The 23,847-nt window shown below is 34.6% G+C and overlaps 1 protein-coding gene across 4 annotated transcripts in view; it reads right to left on the reverse strand.

Moving 5' to 3' along the window:
- Positions 1-23,845, reverse strand: part of MMUT (methylmalonyl-CoA mutase) — a 31,735-nt gene extending 7,890 nt beyond the window's left edge. Inside the window, exons 1-11 of one of the 4 annotated variants that reach the window (XM_072733660.1) lie at positions 23,750-23,845; positions 21,268-21,694; positions 19,636-20,003; positions 15,990-16,147; positions 14,499-14,670; positions 13,246-13,494; positions 10,396-10,507; positions 9,258-9,373; positions 6,628-6,743; positions 3,526-3,657; positions 1,990-2,137 (exon numbers count right to left, since the gene is read on the reverse strand). In XM_072733660.1, the coding sequence (XP_072589761.1) occupies positions 1,990-2,137; positions 3,526-3,657; positions 6,628-6,743; positions 9,258-9,373; positions 10,396-10,507; positions 13,246-13,494; positions 14,499-14,670; positions 15,990-16,147; positions 19,636-20,003; positions 21,268-21,652 (1,956 nt within the window). In that variant the 5' untranslated portion in view covers positions 21,653-21,694; positions 23,750-23,845. Of the gene's footprint in view, positions 1-1,989; positions 2,138-3,525; positions 3,658-6,627; positions 6,744-9,257; positions 9,374-10,395; positions 10,508-13,245; positions 13,495-14,498; positions 14,671-15,989; positions 16,148-19,635; positions 20,004-21,267; positions 21,695-23,467 lie in introns of all 4 variants that reach the window. The other 3 variants (XM_025991043.2, XM_072733661.1, XM_025991042.2) reach the window with 3 other exon arrangements.
- Positions 23,846-23,847: the final 2 nt, after the last annotated feature.

Genomic DNA, 23,847 nt, shown 5'->3' on the forward strand with positions numbered 1-23,847 from the left:
AAATATATTTGAGATTCTTAACAAAATCTAGCTTAAATGCATTTATGAATTTACCTACCAACACAGCTCAAGGATGTATCTCCTGAAGTTCAGGCTAACTCTTCATAGTAAAAACTTCTTCTAGACTCTCTAATAGTAGTATTTAAAAATTCAAAAGGGAAATCTCACAAATTCTACAAAGGCCCGCCCTCTTCAGGAAAGTTTACTTCTTTGCTGGTGAGAAGTCTTCACCTTAGTTGACCCATCTGCAGTGTGGAATAACAGACTTTCCTTTTCGTTGAAACTCTCTTTCTTCCTCAGTTTTTTATCTCACTCCTCACTCCATTCCCTTTCCCTTCTTTGCTGCCTCCTTTTCTTTTTCCTTTTAATGTTCAAGTTCTCATCTCATATACATTCTTAATGGGAAGTTAAATCAGTTTCCATGGCTTTAAGTACCATTTACACATTGATAAGTCTGAAAATCTTATTTATTATGGAGGCCTCTCTTTTATGCTCCAGACATGCATATAAAACTCACATGGTCATCTTCACCTGAGTGTTCTGGAAGCCAGTTCTCTTAAGCCTGCCTCCTTACCTGTAAACAGCCCTCTCCTTAAATTTTCTTCACAATCTTAGCTGACTTCTGCTAACCCTAACACTGCTTCAGTTAAGGCCTGCCTTGCTTCTCACTCAGATTACTGAACTACTTAACTGGATTCTTTGCACCTAGTCATGGCTCTTCTCAATCCACTTCAGAAAGTGATTTTCCTGGAAAGTGAGCTTTCTAAAGTATACATTTGATTGTCACTCTGACTAAACACCTTTGGGATAATGTTCAAACTTCTCAGAATGGCATATAAGGCTCTTCATCTTTTTTTTTTTTAAAGATTTTATTTATTTATTCATAGAGACACAGCTAGAGAGAGAGGCAGAGACACAGGCAGAGGGAGAAGCAGGCTCCATGCAGGGAGCCCGATGTGGGACTCGATCCTGGGGTCTCCAGGATCACGCCCTAGGCTGCAGGCGGCGCTGAACCACTGTGCCACTGGGGCTTAAGGCTCTTCATCTTAATCTACATACCATCCCAAGCTCTGTATTCTAACTGTACTAAACTTCTTACAGTTTCCTGAAGACATCATGCCTTCATGGTTCTGTACCTCTGCTCAAGCCAACTCTTCTTCTTAGCATGCCCTTCCCTGCCTTGCTCTCCAGGCTTCTGAAGGGCACAGCTCACCTATAAGTTCCAGGACACTTGGACAAGTTCCTTGTTCAAACTTCAATTACAGTGATTATTATTCTGCTATGATTACTGATAAGTAAATCTCTTTCTGTTCAGAGTCTGTAACCTCCCTGAAGACAAAAATCATATCTTACTCAACTCTGAACCTAGCATTTGGTAGATGATCAATAGGTATATAGTGGATAAAGCTTTTTAATATAAAAGTTATTACAGTGTACTCAACCAAAGATATTTTGTAAAGAATGACTGTTGTATCACTCTATAGAGAATTTCAGCTTCATTTACTTCCAACAAATTAACTTGCTGAATCAAATATTTTGTGATTAAATAAACTACTACTAGAGAATAACAAGAATAGAAATCTAATTATGAATTCCGCTCTCACTCTGATGCTTGATTTCCCTTTCAAAACACTTTCTACCAATCCATTAGCTATCTTTCCCATAAATTATTAGTCAAATCTCAATAAATGATACAATAAGACCTCTGAAAATAACCTTCAGTTTCAGAAGCCTAGTAACAATTTTAGTTACTGATACTGATTTCACAAAGTTTGAGAAACAAGTACATTAACATAAATTACATTACTTTCCTATTTCTGCCATAATTAACTGGATTATATGCATTTAAAAATAGATTGGGGAATTTTGTTGAACTCATCTTCTTTTATAACTTGAAAAATATTGTCACGGTTTATCATCTTAATATTATTTTTTCTGAATTTAAGTGATTTATGACACTCTTTTTGAAACTCCAACAATTTTCAGTACCTGAAAAAGAGGACCTATGTCCACATCAAAACCAAGATCAGCAAATCCTGTAGCAATAACTTTTGCTCCTCTGTCATGTCCATCTTGTCCCATTTTTGCCACAAGAAGACGAGGTCTGCGGCCTTCGCGTTCCATAAATTTATTAACCCTAAGAACATTTTAAAATAGAACAGCTACTAAAAAGTAGTAATAATAAAATACAATGGTTATATAGCAATTGTCCAAAGGTAAGACATAAAAACTATAATTTATTAACAGCAAATCTTTCAAGTTTATTTAAAAACACCTTTTTACATCTGTTTACTCATATTTTGTGAATATCTCTATTTCAAATTGAGAATTCCATTAAGGCCTGGATATGCTTACCACCTTTCCCTTAAACAAAAGTCTGAAAGATGGCACAGACAATAAGCCCATAACAATTGAGAAAATCACGGTGAAACACGATGAGGAAATGACAACTTTTCACCTTCGTAAGCCAGTCTCCAGAGTATAAGATACATAAATATTTAAATATAAACTAAAAGGTGCCTTTCAGAGTTATTTATAAAAATGTGACTCACTAGTTGTTTTGAACTGTCCGTATCTCACTTACCCATCACAAGTGTGAACTCCTCCAAGCTGAAAGCAATGTGGTGCCTTCTAATAACAGTTAATCAGAATATCTGCTAGCTTAAATCAATAAATTTACACCCCATGTGAAAAAGTACTACATTTGTTTTTTTAAGAGAAAAAAATTTCCATTTTGATGACTTTCACCTTGGATGTTTTGATATTTATCTTATAACTAGTGACATAAAAAGAGGGAAATTTATTACAAAGGTTAAGAAGAATAATCATCAGAAAGCTACATACCTGGGAAGTATGAAAAATTTATATTAATTTTAATGTCCTAATCATGTTTGACAGTGTTACCTACTATCAGTCAAGAGAGTCTGATTTTAATTTATGTATAGATGGCAACAAAATACTTATTTTCAAACAGGAAAATTATCTTATAATTATTTTAGCAATTAAACAATTTGAATAAACTTAGGAAATATGAAAGTATACTGTAGTAAGGAAACTGAAATATAAGTACCCAGGGGATATAGAGCAGTATCAATGTTAATTAGACAAACATTTGTTTTATTTTTATATATATATATATATATATATTTATTTACTTTTTACATTTTATTTATTTATTTGCAAGAGAGAGAGCTCACAGAGGGAAAGGAAGAAACAGACTCTTAGCTGACCAGAGGGCCCCACTGGAGGCTAGATCTCAGGACCTTGTGATCATGATCTGAGCGGAAGGCAGATGTTTAACCAACTGAGCCACCCAGGTTCCCACAAACATTTGTTTTAAATGAGAAATTCCTAAAGGGAACTATGGTGAAAATTCAAAATATTACATTAGTAAAGCTACAGACTAGCAGGACAGTCAATTCAAATATTTTCCAAATGGTGTGTGAGAAAATTAAGCCTGTAGCTGACTCATGGGTATTATGTTAATAAAAAAGACATTCTGGTTAAAGAAATCTCACATATTACCTCTTGATAGCAAATGTTATTTCTTTACTTTCTCCAAATTCCTGGCGATAGGCTCCACTCACCATACGATCATTAGCTTTATGTTCACCAAACACCTTTTTCATAGCATCTGTGATTTCTCCAACTGTACATCTAAAATATTAAAATAATAAAGGTGCTATTAACATCATCATTGAGACAAAAGTACTTACTTTAATACTTAATATAATTAGACATATTTTATTACCTAAGTAAAAAATAGGCTATCAAAAATCTTATGCTATTTGTCTTTCTCCTACTGACTTATTTCGCTTAAATAAGAATGCTTTTTTACTGCATTGATAAAAGTCTCTCTCCTCAGAATACTTATGAAAAATAATTCTGGAAGCCTCTATACACAGCAATATCTTTTTAACAACTGTTAACTAAAAAATGACTAAATGATTTAAAAACTGTAAGTAGATAAGCATGTAAAGGTTACTGAATAATTCACCACTTAGCAATACAAATAGGCAAAGAAAGCAAGATTCCCACTGATACTTTTTTTTTTTTTTTTTTTTGAGAGAGAGAGAGAGAGAGAGCATGAGCAAGGGGAGGGGCAGAGTGGGAGAGAGGATCCTAAACAGGCTCCAGATAGGTCAGCTGAAATCAAGAGCTGGACACTTAACCACCTGAGCCACCCAGACACCCCTCCTGCTGATACATTTTGATAGGAAGTAGGTCTTTCAGCATATTCCATCCATTTGTTTATTCATTCAACATTGATTGAATGCCGAATATGGCCAACAAAGGTAAGTGCTAGACATATGGTGATAAATGAGACTGGGGTTGATCTTATAGAACTTCTCTTTTAATCAGGGGACACAGATAATACACAGGCACACAAATGAATTAATAAGAATTTCACATGATAATAAGCACTTTGAACACACTGAAACAGGTGAAAGAGGGTCTCTGGGGAAGCTATTCTAAAGATAATGAAGATATTAAGATAAAACTTTTCAACTAAGACCTAAATGATTTGAGAAGGAGAAACTCAAGGGAACATAAGGGGGAAAACTATTTGAAAAAGAAAGTACTAAATGCAAAAGTTCTGAGAGGTAGAAAAACATGTTCTTTGCTCTAAAACTAGAAAGAAGGACACTGGGCACACAGCATCATGAAGGAAATAGAATAAGATGAAGTCACAGATACAGGTCAGAATCATATCTCACACAATCTTGCAGGCCGTGGGAAGATTAGATTTTAATTTATTTATTTTATTTAATTTATTTATTTATTTATTTATTTATTTATTTATTTATTTATTTAAGATTTTAATTCAAAGGCCATGGGTGACCATTGCAGGACTTGAGCAGAGAAGTCTTATTTCTTTTAAGAAATTAAAACTGGAAAAAAAAATACACACACACAAACCCAACCCATATACTATGTATTTACTCTATCCCTTAAGCATTCAAAACAACATGTTAAAAAAAAAGTTCATTATATTAGGCAGTACGTAACAAAAGCAAAAATAATTCATTTAGTGACATCATATACTGGAAGAAATTTTTCTGTGGTTTACTTGCTTTTCTGCATGTCCTATCAGGCAAAGCATTGACCGCCCTTTATTTTCGACTATCTGTTCAAAGATAAACTACACAGTGAAAAGCTTTGGAAGACAGAGAAACCTTGTCTACCTCTGAAAAGAGAGTAGGTTTACTGTTAAAAATAAAAATGTCTCCCTATACTTGAAAGTACATCAAACTTCTCAATCTACAAATGAGTGACATGAATTCATTACAATAGTTTCAAATATCCTGGGCCATGGGGAACTACACAAGTATTAATATACTTCACCCACTCTGGTGAGTAGATGGTAAAGGAGGCTTAGCTGCCTCTGAAGGGCTTCAGTGAGTTTTTTTGTTTTCACTTGCTGCAACTCTTAAAAGGCTGGTTCATCTTTTCTCATCTTTGAATACTTTTGACCCTTTCCCAAACCTTGTTAGAAAGCTTTAGTAACTAGTGGCTAAACAAAATTTAGCTGGTTGCACAGATCTGTTAATGAACTCAAACACAGAATCTGTTCACTGATTTTAAATACACCTTCAATAGCTCCACGTGCATACAGAATAGCTCCACATGCTTACAGAAGAGTGGACCCTAGAGTATCATGAATACTGCTCAATCTGCTCAAACCCTGGTAATGGCCAAGTATTGTAAATGCATAAAATGTCTTCAGGAACCCCACTGTTTGGCTAGCTGGCCACCTGGCTGCACTGTCCTGCAGCACACTGTGGCACATGGATTCCTGGGGTGCTCAGCATGCTACCTTTCATCCATGAAAGAAATGGGAGAGCTTAAGCATCTTTCTTGCTCAGAAAGGTTTCATGATACCCCTGGAACCTACATGAATTCACTTATAATTTGTTACCATCAAGCTGCTAAAATGACCAAGCCCCAGCTTTTTCCTAGAGATGGGAAATGAGCACATGCACCTGAACAGTTCTCACTACCTTATTTTGCCAGTAACTGAAAATGACAAAATCAATCACTTTTGCCCTGTTTTATTCATTCATTTGTAGAAATGTTTAGATCTAAATTAGCTAGTTAATAATGATCTGAAGGTATTTTCCTTTGTAAGATGGGCTTTCTCAAAACCTGAGGACTGCATGCTTGCATATTTTAAATGTTAATGTTTCATTTTTAAATTTTATTTAAGAGGACTAAATCCTCTTAATGTTTACATGTTTAAAAAAATATGAACTCTGTAAGTGCACAGATATTTAAAGAAAATAAGAACTAACTTCATTTGAGTTTCCAATACTTTCTTTTAGACTCACATGGTTTTTATAATCAACTTTTTTTAAGTAACTACACTTTAAAAAGCTAAACTGGTCAACTTCTATTATTTGGAAATCTCCAAATTTCTTTTTTCTTTTAAAATTTTATCTATTTATTCATGAGAGACATAAAGAGAGAGAGGCAGAGACACAGGCAGAGGGAGAAGTAGGCTCCATGCAGGGAGCCTGACGTGGGACTTGATTCCAAGTCTCCAGGATCATGCCCTGGGCTGAAGGCAACACTAAACCGCTGAGCCACCCAGGCTGCCCGGAAATCTCCAAATTTCAATATCCTCACCTTGCACGAGCTGCATCCACTGCAAGAGCCAGAATATTCCCATCTCCACTGGCAGCACATTCAGTCAGTGCAGCAAGACATCGTTCAGCCAAATCTTGATCTCTGCTGGCTTTGACCTTATGAAAAAGTCAAGAAAAGGGACAATTTATGTGAATACCTAATAAAACAGAGATCAGGAAATTAGACATTGATATATATCACATAGAAATTGTTCCATAATCCTAAAACTCAAAAACAAAAGGAAGGACAAGGAGAGAATAAATGTATCCTAGGTCAGATAACTCATTCAATTTATTCATTCATTCATTAAATAAACATTAAAGGGCTTCCTAAAATAATACTTAATTCTGGATAATTCTGATAAGTCAGAAACAAGCAGGGCAATAATAAAAAATAGTTATGGTGACTCTCCCAAATAGTACATGCTACTTAGGCTTTACTAAGGTAACAGGATATTGAAAACAAGTAGATCTTTTATATGCATAATTTCAAAGGCACACTAAAGAATAAGAGTGACAAGGAAGAAAAAATAATAATAACATGTTAAATTTAGAAAATATTTCAGTTACATGTTGTTTTCCTTAAGTAATTAACAATATATTGGTAATAATACATGCATGTATTGTTTTTCTTTATTCAAAAATAACCCAAAAAGGGGCACCTGGGGGTGGCTAAGTCAGTTATGTATCAGCCTTGTGATCTCAGCTCAGGTCTTCATCTCTGAGTTTTGAGTTTAAGCCCTGTATTGGGTCTAAAAAATAATAAATAAAGAAATCCAGAAGAGACAAGAGACAATGAAAAATACTGCAACAGAGTCAAAAAGACAATAAAAAGCATGGTCAAAAACTTTTCCTGTCAGGTCCTAGCTCTACTCTGCTTTACCAATAACCTGCCTAAACAAAGTTACATAAAATCCAATTTCTTACAAGTTTGCATCACCTATAAAAGACTAAAATATGATACTATTCAAGATGCTACTAAAATCTTGTATCTATAAGCAGAAGTGGACCAGAAATCTTATATTAAGGGCAAGGAAAAACCCAACTCCATTATCATTATTGAATTTTTCTCTTGCTTGAAATAAAGTTTAACATCATTTATGGCAAATGAAACCCCTCAAATTATGAGGGTGCAGAGTTAACAAAAGCCTAAAGTATAAGAGAGGAGAAAAGGAGTTTTCCTAACATAATAAATATTCAGACTTTTGTGATGACTGAAAATAAAATGCTACATCCTAAATAGGACCTTTTAAAAAATGACAAAAATGTAAAGGGGGGTCACTGTCTCCTGATTGAGGGTGAAAATGGAAATAATGTCATTAAACATCTGCCATTACTGGGCGCTATATTTTATGTTGGCAAATTGAATTTAAATTTTAAAAAATTAAATAAAAAAATAAATAACTGCCATTAGCTATAATAGAAAAAAATAGAAGATGATAGTTGTGCATTCAGTCTCACTGAACAACCTCTATTAGATTCCTAAAGAATATCTAAACTGAGGAATGGAAAAAGAAGTCAGATCTTAAATTTTCATAGGGAAATTAAACTGAGGAAAACCATTAAAGATCACTAAAGAATGTCAAGTCTCTTGCCTTAGAAATAAAAGTAAGTATAAAATATAAAGAGCCCACCATAGCTTCATACAATAGAAATATATAGGTTGTTAACTCTAAGACCATGTTTTATCTTAGTATTTCATATACTTTGATTCATCTTGGCAAGAAATTGGAACTAAAGTAAGACAGAACTCTAGTTTCAATCAAAATAAATATATTTCATTTATAAACTGTATCTTACTTACAGCACCATCAAATATATTTGAATTAAAAAGAAACAGAAAGCAAATGATTCTTTCAGAGTAGTATCAGAAACCAGGGTCTGATCAGAAACAAATTATAGTGAGAAGTCCTGGGTTCAGATACTCTGAACTTAATTTGTTTTTGATTTTGAGTGAGTTACATAATCATTTAAGCCTTTGTTTTAATCTGTAAATTATGGGAGATATTATTATTATTATAGCAGTTTTTAATAGCAATATGTAAGTTTCACAGAGTCAGCTGTCAAGATTTAAAACATGAGTGTTACAAATACACCATGAAGTTCCAACAAATAAACCATGAAGTTCCAATTTTTCTTAAATAAATAAATAAATAAATAAATAAATAAATAAATAAATAAATAAAACATGAGTGTTTAGAGTCAACAGACTTACATTTGAGTCTTGGTTGTTCAATTATTTATTCTGGTCAAGTTTCTCAAACTCAAATTTATCTTTAGTTTCCTTAACATTTTTTTTTTTTTTAAGATTTCATTTATTTATTTGACAGAGAGAGAGAAAGCACAAGCAAGGGGTAGCACCAAGAAGAGGGAAAGAGAGAAGCAGACATCCCACCAAGCAGGGAGCCCAACAGGGGGCTCAATTCCAGGACACTGGGATGAGCCAAAGGCAGATGCTTAACCCATTGAGCCACCCAGGTGCCTTTAACTTTAAATTTCTTTAACTTTAAAATGTTGAGAAATAATGCCCACCTCATGTAGTTGTTATAAGGCTTAATAAGCACAACAATGTAGGGGCTTATACAGTGCCGAGAATATAGAAAGCACTCAAAAAACGATAGCTGTTATTACCTTCTTGAGTTTTTCAATTTGTTTGTTACGCACTGAAGTATTATCAATCGCCAGAACTTCCACAGATTCTTCTTTTTCCAATTGGTACTTATTTACTCCAACAATTATTTCAGAACCTATTAATTTCCCAGAGGAAAATAATATGTAGATAGTAATGCTCTGATCATCACTTACTTTCCCTATAAGCTTAATATTTTTACATAGGATTCTTAAATCCTAATAAAACTTCAATATAGATCAGCAAAGTATATCCCAATAAAATGAGAAGAGAGGGGAAAGAAAAGTTATGTATCAGAATCTCTGTAAGGGATTTTTGTTTTATTATTGCTATTTTATTATTCTCCCAAACTATATGCTTCCCAGAGTTTCTGATAAACACTTCTAACACTACAAAATTAAAATAATAATAGCAGCACCATCAAGATTTATAAGGGAGAAGATTAACATCCAATAGCATTTCTAACATATTCTTGAATTCTCTTATAACCCAATCACTTTTAACAAAAAGTACTCTTAAAATTTAAAAGCAATAAAACAGAATCATAAAGATGTTTAGATGTTTCCTGAACCTAGTAAGAATATATTTTGCCTCAAACTACCAGATTATTACTGTATCTAAAGACATCCTGCCACCCACCACTTCTCCTTATTTCCTTTATAGAATTCATCACAATCTATAATTATTTTATTTGTTTACTTGGTCTTTTTCTCTTACTAAAATGCAAGCTCTAAGCGTGCAGAGAGCATGTCTAACCTGTTCACAGGTGTATGCCCAGACATGGCATAGTGCCTCAAATACTAAATACTAAAAAAGTGTTGTCTGACTGAATAAATACTCCAATGCAAGCATAATGACAGTATCTTTAAAACGCTGAAGATATCCACCTATACACTACACACACACACACACACACACACAATGGCATACCTCCACTCATACTCTACATATGCTTCCCCATGTGCATCCATGCAAAAATACAAAGAGACAGATAGAGAGATAACAGAGATGAAACATTTTATCCAAGTTTCATTTTTCCATTATTTTTGTCTTATTAACTACATATACTATCTTCAAACAGAAATTAATATCTCTTTTTAAATACTAGATTCACATATAAATGTTTTCATTTTCTCTTACCAGAGTCTATCCTTGCCTGCCTTCGGGCAGCACATTCTTCAATTCGAAGTTTAGGTATTCCTTCTGCTACAGCTTTGGCCATTCCACCCATCTCTTCAATTTCATCAATGAGCTAATATGAAAACAGATTAGTAAAACTGGAAAAGAATATAAAGATATTTCTATAAACTATACAATAGTTACACTATATAATTACTGATATTAATAAAGTCAAACTATTTTAGTGGCAAGTTTAATGTTTCATAAGAGAAGAATTAAGTTAACATCAAGAGCACTGATTAGAAGTTCTACAGAGTTAAGGGTGCCTGGCTGCCTTATTTGGAGGGAGCATCCAACTCCTGATCTTGGGTTGGTGAGTTTGAGGCCCAAGCTGGGTGTAGAGATTACTTAAATGAATAAATAGAAACCATAAAAAACAAAAAGAAAGAAAAAGAAATTCTATACAGTTAACAATACACTACTGTGTATTTGAAAGTTGCTAAGATAGTAGATCTTAAAAGTTCTTATCACAGGAAAAAATTTTATATAACTGTGAAGTATGGATATTAATGAAACTTATTCTGGTACTCACTTCACAATTCATATATATATATATACATATATATATCAAATCCTCACGTTGCACATCTTAACCTAACACATTATATGTCAATTATATCTCAACTAAAAGAAGAAATTATGTACTTAAAGTTACTGAATAACAGAAAAACTAGGACGTAGAATATAGAAAACAGTCTTGTTAGTCTTGAGAAAAAACTAACATTAATTCTGTAATCTTATTTTTAGTTATACAAGTAAAATATTCATGATCACATAAATAAATACTCTTTAAAAATATATTCCAAAATGCAGTTTTATTTTTGATTTGAGCAGCAGAGTAATGATATTACTCCATCTTTACCGATACTAGAAAATACCTAAACCTTTAATCACCGCCTCATATATACACAAGACAGTGGGAAAATAAATGCTGGAAGGGTATATGAGTTAGCAGAAAGGAACAAAGTTAAATTTGTTTTTTTCCTGAAGAATTCAAGAAATAAGAATTTGTGTTGGATTCAAAAGAAGCCAAAGCTAAGATAGGAAGCTAAAAAGAGGGGAATACTTTAGAATTTGCAACTACCCCTTTCCCATTCTGTCAAGAGAAAATGCCTTGACGAAGTTTACTACCCGCAGAAAATGGACCAAAATTTACTTCTGCAGAAAAGTAATGGGCTATTAAACACCAAGTACAGAAAGAGGCAAGGATAAGATGTCTTGTTGAAATAAAAAGCTGCATTCTAAATAATAAGACTAAAGACAAAAGGCACATAGAAGAAAAAGACAATACGGGATACAGAAGAAAACTTTAAAAAATATAATTACTATCCTCAGAAAAGAAGATTAGGTTCTGTATTAAAGAAACAAGTAGTATTAATATACAAGGGAGAAATTCAGAAAACAAAAATGGGCTTTTGAAAATTAAAAAAATGATATATGAATTTTAATATATAAGTAGAAATTTAAAGTTGATGACTCTTCAAGAACACAAAACAGAATCTCACAGATGAGTTATATAACAGATAAGAACATCAGAGTATCTTTTAAGAAGGTCCTTATCCAATAACTAGGAGTTCCAGAAAGAGAAACCACAGAAAAATGGGAGGGAGGAAATTATCAAAAAAAGTAATACAAGACAATTTCCCAGAGCTATGAGAACACGAAAGTGGGCGAGATTAAAAAATGCCCACTGAAGGTCCAGTGCAATGTAGGAAAAAAATACATACACCAAAGTCCAGCAACTCAAAAAATAAAGAGATCCTAAAACTGTTAGAAATTTCCTGAGAGTGAAAATAGCATGAGATTTCAAACAGAAATAGTTGGAAGTTAGAATAAAAAGCTAGGATAAAAAGTAGATCAATGCTTATACACTCCCAAATGAAAATAATTTCAAACGCAGTCAGACTATCTATCAAATCCTGAGTAGAGGGATCCCTGGGTGGCACAGCGGTTTGGCGCCTGCCTTTGGCCCAGGGCGCGATCCTGGAGACCCGGGATCAAATCCCACATCGAGCTCCCGGTGCATGGAGCCTGCTTCTCCCTCTGCCTATGTCTCTGCCTCTCTCTCTCTCTCTCTCTCTCTCTGTGTGTGACTATCATAAATAAATAAAAATTTAAAAAAAAAAAAAATCCTGAGTAGAGTGAAGACATTTTCAAACATTCAAAGTTTCATAGACGTCATCTCCCAGTTACCACTTTTAAAGGAGGTTCCTATGAAGTGTGCTTCAAAATAACAAGGGATAAATCAACAGAGGTAGACACAGGATTCTAGATACAAATTCAACATAGCGGACGTAAAAATAATTCCCAAGATAATGTCAAAGGGAAGTCAAAGGACTATAATGGTCAGCAGGTCTAGAAACTAGAGAAAAAAATCAAAGGAGAGCATTGGAGGACTTCAGAAGGATATATACATACTATTGAGATATAATTGTATTGGTAGTATTATAAGACAAGAGAAAGCAGAGGTAAGAATCAGCTAAAATACTACACTACCATACTACAAAGCAATAGATAATGATGGACTTAGACATAATACATACGTGTAATTTTAAAATATGGAGATAAAAACAAACAAAATGATGTATTTGATTCAAGGAAGCAGGAAAAAAGTAAGTAGAAGACAAAGGACTACTTTTTTATGTTCCAGCCTTTTAACACTAGTAGGCTTTTCTATTCTTTGAACAAAATACTTTAATATGAATACACATGTATTTTTAAATTATGTTTCCACTTGTATACTATTAAAGTTGAATCTGAAATTCTTTTTCTCTCATTTTATAAATCTTGATATAAATAAGAGAAACTGACCTTCAAGGCAGCATCATAAACATCATTTGTGAGAGATTCCATCATATAGGAACCTCCCCACGGATCAGCCACTTTGGGAATCCCAGATTCTTCTTGAATAATGATTTGTGTATTCCTGGCAATTCGAGCACTTTTCACAGTTGGCAAACCCAAGGCTTCATCAAAAGAATTTGTGTGCAAAGACTGAGTGCCTCCAAACACTGCTGCCATTGCTTCTATTGTAGTACGAATAATGTTATTATAAGGATCCTAAAACATTTAGTGAAAAGCAAAAAGGCAAAACAAAACAACAGCTGATAAACGATGCTATGATTAAGCAGTGGCTGCTGCATACTTATCTTGCCAATGTCTATACTAGGCTTCAGAATATCCAATAAATTAGTAGACGCCAGACTTAACAGGCACTCAGCAAATGATTTATTAATAAATGATAAATGAAGCAGATAAACAACGTACTATGAGATAAAAAATCTGGATTTATTCTGTTCCTGACTGTGATCGGCAAATCACTGGACCTTTCTGAACTTTAGTTTCCTTAACCATAAAAATGAGGAGGTTAAGACAAATGATTATTAAGGTTTCTTCTAACCCTGAAACTGTATTTCTCCATTTATAAGTACCTGAAGTCATATTTAATATGGATATATTAGTTTTTATTCACTTTTAAATGTATAAGAGCAATATAACTTTAAAGTTATGAATTATTTTTAATGTATCAAAATAATTTAATATATAAAGAAAATGCATGAAAAAAAATCACCACACGATTTTCTAATAGAACGAAATTAAAACACTCACATGACAATAGCCTTTAAATGGGTCTGTGTGCATGCATACTTACTTAAACATAACTAAAATATTTTATGTGCACAAAATTTTAATTAGGCAATTTTATGTTATGAATTTTAACTCTTAAAATTACTTAAGACAATATTAACTAAGTCATGATTTTTACTTCTTCCGTATCATCACATTTTTTTTTTTTTTTTTTTGATTTTTAAAAAGGTAAAACAGCACTACAGGTAAGTGGATTTATATGATTTTATATTGTTAACCACTAGAGGGAGCCAGCTTTATTTATTATAATATGTGTAAAAAATCTAAATGTGCATTATATTTCAGAATGATAATTTTCAAATATTAACAGCTGGTTTCTTAAATCTACTTCCTGATTGTGCTATGTTGCTTATAAGACAATATATGACTAAAACTCTACACTTTATGTGTGTATATATATATATATATATATATACCTGCTCAGTAAGTGACCATCCTGATGTCTGACAATGTGCTCTTAGAAGAAGAGATTTAGAGTTTTTAGGCTGAAACATTTTCTCTATTAAGTGAGCCCAGAGTCTTCTCCCAGCTCTCATTTTTGCTATTTCCATATAAAAGTTCATCCCAATTCCCCAGAAGAAAGACAACCTAAAATAGTAATGTTAAGTCCATTATTTGATTATACTTAACAACATAAAATGGAAAATAAAACTAATTGTATCACACACTAAAGAAAATAGTGTCCAGATTTTAATTTCAAACAATTTAATTTGAATTAGAATCAAAGAATATATATTAAAGTAGCTTTAAACCTAACAAAGTACAGTTTTAGGCACACAGAAGAAAGGGCTGTGATTATTTGCCTCACTAAGAAATTATTCACTTTACAATTGGTTTTCTTTATAAAAGAAGTTCCTCTTGCACCCCTAAATAAAGAATGAATAGTTATCCAAAAATAAAATACTTCAAGAATACCCAATATGTAATTAATGGGTCACCTACACAGGGAATCAGACAAACTTGTTTTCTTCGGATAGCAAGAAGTTTTCCTGTTTTGTTTTTTTTTTAAGACAATTTATTTGAGAGAGAGAGATAGTGAGAGAGATCGTTAAGAGAGAGCATGAGCAGGAAGGAGAGCACTAGTGGGGAGAAGAGGGAGAAGCAGACTACCCCTGAGCAGGGAGCCCGAGGCCAGGATTCCCAGGACCCCTAGATCATGATCTCAGCCAAAGGCTGACGCTTAACCAATGGAGTTACCCAAGAGCCCTTGTTTTGTTTTGTTTTTAAAGAATAATGATATATTTGGTCTAGGCATACATTTCTCCAATTGCCCCCAAGCCCACTACTTTTTATTTTATATTCTGCACCTAGTTACACATTTGGTTTACTTGTCTGTGCCTAAAGGCACAAAGGCTGTGTTTCTTTCTATAAAACAAGGTGAGTCTGAAATAAAGAAATTAAAAACTGATAAAAATTCTTGATACGCCTTTTGCTGTTCTCAGATATTTGTCTCAGGATACCTTTTCATTCTTAAAAATTACTGAAGATCCCCAAGAAATCTTTATTAGGATAATTTCTATCAATGTTTTATATATTAATTCATTTAGAAACAAGAAACGTAGGACATAAGTAACATAAATAATATTTTTATGAAAAATAATTATACTTCATTAAAAAATTGTAATAAATCAGTCATTGTTTTACATTTTTGCAAATCTAATGTGTGGCTTCAGGGAAGACAGCTAGAATCAATATCTGTTACCAGAAAGAAGTCAAATTTAATTCTGAAATTTAATTATACACAGTATTGGCTTATTCTCTAATTAGTACTCCAATAAAACATAAGAGAATCTAGTGTGACATTTATATATACAAGCTAATTTTATCAATAGGTCTACTGTACACTCATAAATTGGTCCTAAAAACTTTCCTAATATTGAGACAATCTCTGTGGTCAATTTACTCACCTTGGTGCAAATTCATCAATTGTCAGACCAGCTTGGAGTCCAGTTCTACAGTATTCCAACCCATCAGCTATAGTATAGGCCAGTTCCAGGATGGCATCAGCCCCTGCTTCCTGCATATGGTATCCACTGATTGAAATTGAATTAAATTTTGGCATGTGCTATAAAAATAATAAAAAATATAGCAGTGAATAAAAATTTTAAAAGTTTCTATTAAACCCATTTTCTAAAAGACTATTATTTTTAAATGATGTTCAACTCAGATATACTAAGTATACTCTTTAATATTAACTGAAAATATTTAATGCTTACTTTGTTACATTTAATTCACTCAATTTAAGTGGTGATTCAATGAACCATCATAAAAACTGCACCTGTTTTATTTTCCTAGTGAAAAAGAATTTTCACTAACCATTCTTTAGAGTCAAAGTTTAAAATAAATTAGTTGAGGTTAAACATGCAACCAACCCTTAGTCTGAGAATTAAATAAGACATCTTTAATTCCAAAGCAACGACTATGACCTCTTACAAGGTTCTGAGATCTTGTAACTTTGGGCTAATTTGCTGAAGATATATAAATTTAAGTTTTACTAATTATCAATTTTATTATTTGAATGAAGTCATTAAACATGAACAAGTACATGGTAGGGGAGGAAAGAGAAAATGACTCAATCCTTAGTACTATATATTAAAACACAACAGGATAAATACATGGTTTAAAAATCAAAGATTTCAATTTGACTCACTGTGACATTTAATGCTAAGCATACCCAACACAGGTTCTTTCTAGCAAAATCACTACGAGATTGGCATTCATTTCAGAGGGCACCTAGCTGGCTCAGTGGGTGGAACATGTGACTCTTGTGGGGTCATGAGTTTGAGCCCCACATTGGGTGCTGGGATTACTTTTAAAAATAAATAAATAAAAAGATTAAAAAAAGAAAAGGGCATTTCTACCATTCCCCTAAAACTTTATATTAGGGAGGGTACATATCATACATATTCTGTAAAGCCTCCAAATTATTATCCTTCCCAAGAATTGGCCAAACATAAAATAATAAAAATTTAATCACTGGAACTCACTATGATAATTAAGAACATGGGCTCTAGAGTCAGAATGCTCAAAGTCTAGCTATGTTACTTAACTAGCCGTAAGACCTTAGGCAAGTTTCTCACCCTTGTTATTCCCTAGTTTCCTAAAGCATTAAATAGAGGTAATAATTATGCCTCCCTCATGTAATTGTTATAGGATTAAATGAAATGATTCATCTAAACCATTTAGCATTATGCCAGTATGCAATAAGCATGCAAAAAGTGTTACTTGTTGCTGCTGTATGCTATTGATCTGCAACTTACCTTTTTTTTGTTTTTAAAGATTTTGTTTATTTATTCATGAGACACAGAGAAAGAGGCAGAGACACAGGCAGAGGGAGAAGCAGGCTCCATGCAGGAAGCCTGATGTGGGACTCGATCCTGGGACTCCAGGATCACACCCTGGGCTGAAGGCAGGCACTAAACCACTGAGCCACCCAGGGATCCCCTGCAACTTACATTTCTTAATATTTTATTTTTAATTAACCAAAAGCAATTGAAAAATGTTCCATTGCAAAAACAGTAAGAGGACTGAATTACATGGAATTGAGATTGCCCAAATACATAGTTTATAAATAAGCAGCAATAAAATAAGTTCTTCTCTACAAAGAGGAGTTTAGTAGCAGAATTTCTTTAAAAACAATAGAAATACTGGGATATTAGAATATTATTCAGCCTTAAAAAAGGTGGTTAATTCTCATACATGCTACAACAGAGATGAACCTTGAGAACACTGTGCTAAGTGAAATAATCCAGTCACAAAAAGACAAATAGTATATGATTACATTTCTAGGAGGTAGCTAGAGTAGTCAAATTCACAGAGATAGGAAATGGAAAGATAGTTTCCAAGAGCTAGAGGGAAAAGAGGATGGGGAATTACTATTTAATAGGTACAGAGTTTTAGTTCTCCAAGATGCAAAAAGTTCTGGAGATGGATGGTGGTGATGGTTGCACAACAGTGTGAATGTACTTAATGCCACTTAACTGTACACTTCAAAACAGTGAAGATGGTAAATTCTATGTCATGTGAATTTTGCTACAATTAAACTTTTTTTTTTTTAAATCAAGAAGTTTTCAACGGACTTCAATATAGCATTATTATGTCAGTATATGCAACCAGCACTTTCATCACTTATGTAAAGGATTATATAAAGCAATTTTGAACTTGAAGAGGATACTAGGAGCTTTACAAAGGTAAAATGCCCAACAACATAACAGCATAAACTGTACAAACTGCTACTAACTATTCATTTCTCCACTCTCCTCCTATAATACCTGAACCATAAATGCAGAATGCCAATTTACAAGAACTGTACTTCCAATCTTCTCTCATTACTGTGGGTATCCACTGGGATAAACGTGGTTGCACTGGCCAGGAAGTGAGTCCACTGGTATAAAAGTGGAACTGGGGATTCTTCCTTCTGGAAATTTACCTTAAATCAGAGGAGCTGAGTCCATCCCTCCCTTCAACAAACACATCCAGTGCACCCACCTCCTCAACCATGAGTGGCATAGTAACAAAAGAGGACAAGCAAGATTAAAGGAGACTGGAACCCTGGTGACTGTGGAGCTCCCATACAACCAAGCTCTTGACAGCCTACTTTCCAATTTCTTTCAGACAGAGGGTCGACTTCTATTTAGTTTAAGCTACTACTATTTGGGTGTGTATGTCTGTCATAAGCTGCTAAATGTATTCCTGTGCATATGTTCTTGAAATTGAAAAGGGGGATAGAAATATACAGTTCTATACAACACAGTTCACATGGGCAGAGATCTATGAAAAGAAATAAAATTGCCAAGCATAAAGGCTAAATACTGATGAGACAAGGCAATGCTTGCAGGAGTTCTTAGACAACAGCAATTATAAGAAATAAAAAAGATTTTAAAAAAGTTTAATGGTGGAGGGAAGATGGGCCCTTTGCCATGAAATAATATAGTCTAACCTTAAGGTAGACTAAGAGAGCATTGCCAGCAAGAAGCAAAGTGTGAGTGATGGCAAAACTACTTATTAATTACTCAGAGGAAGATGAAAAAGCTTTATGTTTCCCTTAGAGAGATTGCTACAAACACAGAACACTGTAAAACCCTTCTTTTCCCACCACTCTGATGATGAAGACAAACTAATTCAGAGGTGAAATACCAGGAAACTCATTCTAGATGCAGATATAAGCAATATCTTATAAAGCTGTTATTTTGATAGCCAAATGTCTGACCCCAGTGTATACTTCAAAACTGAATATGAACTCTGGAAAGAAATAAAGAAGTGTAAATTATGAGCCCTCCTTGATTCTAAAAATTATCAGACAATAAAAATTTTAATAAAGAAAATACGGTATGCATCTAATGCTCAGATTCCTATAGATAATAACAGACTATAAGATGAGTACATTAAAAGCAAAACATACAAATTAACAACACACATATACATAAAACTCATACTCTGACTTTACACTAAAACTATTATTTTGACTCACTTATAAATTCAAATTAGGTGATATTTTATAAAAAGTCTTACATCCAAAGAAGTAAAGCAAATCTCATAAGTGGCAGGAAATACCTGTGCTGTATATTGGAAGATGTCAGCAATAATTCTCATGGATGGTTCTGGAGGAAAAATGTAAGTATTTCTGACCATAAACTCCTTTAGTATATCATTCTGAATTGTACCAGTAAGTTTCTCTTTAGGTACGCCTTGCTCTTCTCCAGTTACTATAAAAGTTGCAAGAACTGGAATAACTGCTCCATTCATGGTCATGGAAACCGACATTTTTTCTAAAGGAATTCCATCAAAAAGAATTTTGGTATCTTCCACAGTGTCAATAGCAACTCCAGCCATTCCAACATCACCACGAACTCGAGGGTTGTCTGAATCATATCCACGATGTGTTGCCAGATCAAAGGCAACTGATAATCCCTGCTGACCAGCTGAGTACATAAAGAAAAACAATGTAGGATTTAAGGAGTCTGGCACCAAAGTAAACTCATTTACATTAACACTACTAAAGGAGTTGATTCATCTCATCATAATATATATTTTTTAACATTTTTATGCTCATACATGTCAAAATAAATTTAAATATAGTTCATTTCCTAAGTTGTTTCCCATGTGGTACAATGCACAAATTGAGTTGCAGAACGGAAAGAATAAAACATCTCACCTCATGTCTGAGGATCTTTTTTATCTTAGCACTTTTTAAAAAATAACTGAAAGTATGTACCTCTTAATGTCCTTCACCTATTTTGCCTTTATCTTAACAATTTCAGACAGAAATATTTTTTAAGGTACACAAGAAGACCTATTTATAAATAGTTAACATAATTTAGTATCTGTATGCTTATGTAATTTAGTTCTTGTATTTAATAGGCTAGTAAACAAGATGTCCTGGTTATTCAAATATTCTGGGAAACAGAATTATGAACACTATGCAAAAAACAAAAAGTGTACACTAAATATAAGAACAGTCCTCTATGTGTAATATAAATTTACAAATCCTCAAATTTAGCATTCAAATATGATTTTAATACAGATCAGATAGAAAAAAATAGTTAATATAATTTTCAGAGACATGAATGCCAGACTGCACTAAATATATTTGTACATTATCATTGGCTTATTACTTTACCTGGGCATCTTTTAAATTGTTTTCCCCTTCAGTTCCCATCTTGACAATGTTAATTAAAAGCTTTTCAAAGAGAATGCCAATGTCTCCTTTCATTATACAATTTCACCTAATTTGTTTTACATAAAGTGCATGGTTTGTTTTTGTTTTTTTTAAGATTTATTTATTTATCTGAGGGGCAGGAGCCACAGAAGAACAAGGAGAGTCTTCTTTAAGTAGACTCTGTGCTGAGTGCAGAGCCTGACCCAGAGCTCGATCTCAAGACCGTGAGATCATGACCTGAGATGAAACCAAGAGTCAGATGCTCAACTAACAGCACCACCCAGGTGTCCCCATAATATGCATGTTAACTGTTGTTGGCATTCAAGAATTTAGCAGTTTAATTTGGCTCACCTATCCTTTGACTATGGAAGTTGAAAACATCCATCTTTTTCAGAGTATAGTCTTAACTACAAAATTATAAAGTGACTATCATCTTTACCAAGATTAACCAGTGTCCCTTCTAAAGAAGCCAAGAACAGGAAACCTATGTTTGATTATGAATATGATGTGCTGCATTAAAATCTCACCCTTAATATTGTCTTTATAGAACTTATTGCTTTCTTCCACAGTACTAAAACCAGCATACTGGCGAATGGTCCAGGGCCTAAAGGTGTACATGGTGGGATATGGTCCACGTGTGAATGGCTTCACTCCTGGAAGTTCTTCAGCTAAGTCCTTGGTATCCCTGCTGGAATATAAAGGCTTTATGGAGATCCCTTCTGGAGTGTGCCATATTAAGTCTTCTGGGTTTTTGCCTTTCAACTGCTTTTTAGCCAGGGCAGCCCATTCTGGGTGAAGGGGTTGTTGCTGATGCAGAAGTCGACGCCATATAAGCCTGGATCCTGGTGACTCTTTGAGCTGCTTCAGATGGTGCGGTGAAAGCAAAAGAAGCCGAGTCTTAGCCCTCAACATGATGGAGCATGAAAAACACTCAAAAAAAACCCAAGAACTGGCCTAGAAAAAGAAGCAGAGTATACATGTATTCACAAAAGGCAAAATGGGAACTATAGGTGAAAAGAGAACGAAGGCAGCATTTTAGTATTATTTCAGCTCTTCTCCTTTTCTGTTTCCAATACTTTACATTTTGTTAACTTTGGCCCCTCTTCTCCACAACTACTATCATTGTTCTAGTCTTCTTCCTCAATACTTTCTTAGCTGGTTTTACTGGCCAGTCTTAGCCACTCTAATCCATTCTACAAACTGACACCAATGCAACTATGATTATGTCACACTTCACTTAAGATTTCTCAAAGGTTCGGCATCATGTAGAGGATAAAATACAACCTCCTAATTTTTTCACTGAAAATATTTTTACAGCTACTTTATGACAGGCATTGTGTTAGGTGCTGGAAAAAAAAAAAAAGTGGTCAATAAGACAAATAAGACAAATTCAAGGCCTCTATGACCTGCTCTCTGCACACCTCTCAGACTCATCACTGCTTTTGTCCTCTACACCTTTTGTTCTAGAAATATTGGATAACCTACAGCTCACTGCATATATCAAAGTTCTGTGACTTTCTCTTGCTCTTTCATCTACCTAGAATGTTCTTTGGCTAATGTGGCTAAGGCATCCCAATACGTAGGGCTTTCTATGTGCCAGGCACTGCTGTAAGAACTTTATAAGGAGTAGCAATTTTAATCCTTTATAAAGAGTAGCAACACCAAGACAGGTACTAATAATATCCCCATTTTACAGATGAGGAAACTAAGGCACAGAAGAGCCAACATTTAAACCGTAGGCAGCACTAGGTTTAAAAGTCCTTGTATTTAAATAATACTCACAGCCTCTCCCTGAACTCAAAAGCTGGACTAAATGAGCTCTTAGGTAACTGTTTCTGTTACACACCAATCATCTTCCATAGCATATTAGAACACTTTTTTGTGTGTTTATATAAAATATATTTAAGATGTATTTCATATTTATACAAATACATATATAAAATAAATAAATACGTATAGCGTCAACATACAGAACCTAATATTCTAAAAGGCTTTGAGATGCAAAGTTTATTAATATATTCATCATGCCATATGATGTATAAGGCAACAAGTAAAGTGAGCTTAAAATCATATTTTCCATACCGTCTCCTGTCAATTTAATGAGGCTTACAGAAAAGTAAGAATACCCAACATTTGTCAGGGGGCTGTGAAGCAAAGGGCAGTTCTGAATGAAACATGTTTTCAAATAATGTGCTTTCACATTAATACGGCAGGAAAGGCTAGCTACCTCCAACGTTCAGCTAATTTGGGTTGGAGATGACAACATACAGCATGCAAATTACACTTAATACTAGTATCAACCTATCATTAAATATAAGAAATTGTTGGGAGAAAAATCACCAAGTGATTTCAAGCTTTACACAAAAACACGATTATCCAAGGTCGCGAGCTCTGAAAAAACGCTCTCTTTCAGGGTAAAAGAGAACAGGTGAATAATTTACAGTTTTCTGTCAACGTAGGTCTGTCTTTCCTAGTTCACCTCTTACCCTTCCCTCCACCTGTACACACAAAGTCACTTTCAGTCCTATCACCTCGTAACCAAAAAACCTCAGAGGAACAAGAGCCGCAGCCTAGAGGGGAGGCAGCTGTGGAGGCAGCTCACCCTCCCCCCCTCCCCCCATAATCCTGCAAGCGCCCCCTGCCTAGCGGAGTCTCGGGGTGCTGGGGTGGCCAGGGAGGATGACGCCGCGCCTCGGGGGCGAACAAGCACCTTCTCTGCAGCATTACCTCCTCATTCCCACGTGCGACGCTGGCAGTGAGAGGTCGGTCGGGAATCTAGAGCCAAGGAGAAGTAGAGGAGGGCGGGGTGCCGTCGCCGTGGGAAGAGGAAAGGGACAGGCTCGGGGGACAGAGGGACGTGGGGAGAGAGGAGCCAGAGGAAAGGAGGGAGCTGAAAGGCTGACGCATCTCGAGGCGCACAGTCTTACTCACTGGCTGGCCCGTCTCGGACCTCGGCTGTGAGAAGGGGCGGCTGGACTTCGGGAACACACAGCCGAGCTCCTCACTGACCTTGCGCAAAAGCCCGCTGCAGGGGTCAGGGGGCGTAGGCCGACACCGCCCTCCCTGCCGCCAATCTCCTCGCGCTTCCGTGGGCGCGCTTCTGATGA

Source organism: Vulpes vulpes, chromosome 1 (assembly GCF_048418805.1).
Source record: "Vulpes vulpes isolate BD-2025 chromosome 1, VulVul3, whole genome shotgun sequence".
NCBI classification, from domain to species: domain Eukaryota; kingdom Metazoa; phylum Chordata; class Mammalia; order Carnivora; family Canidae; genus Vulpes; species Vulpes vulpes.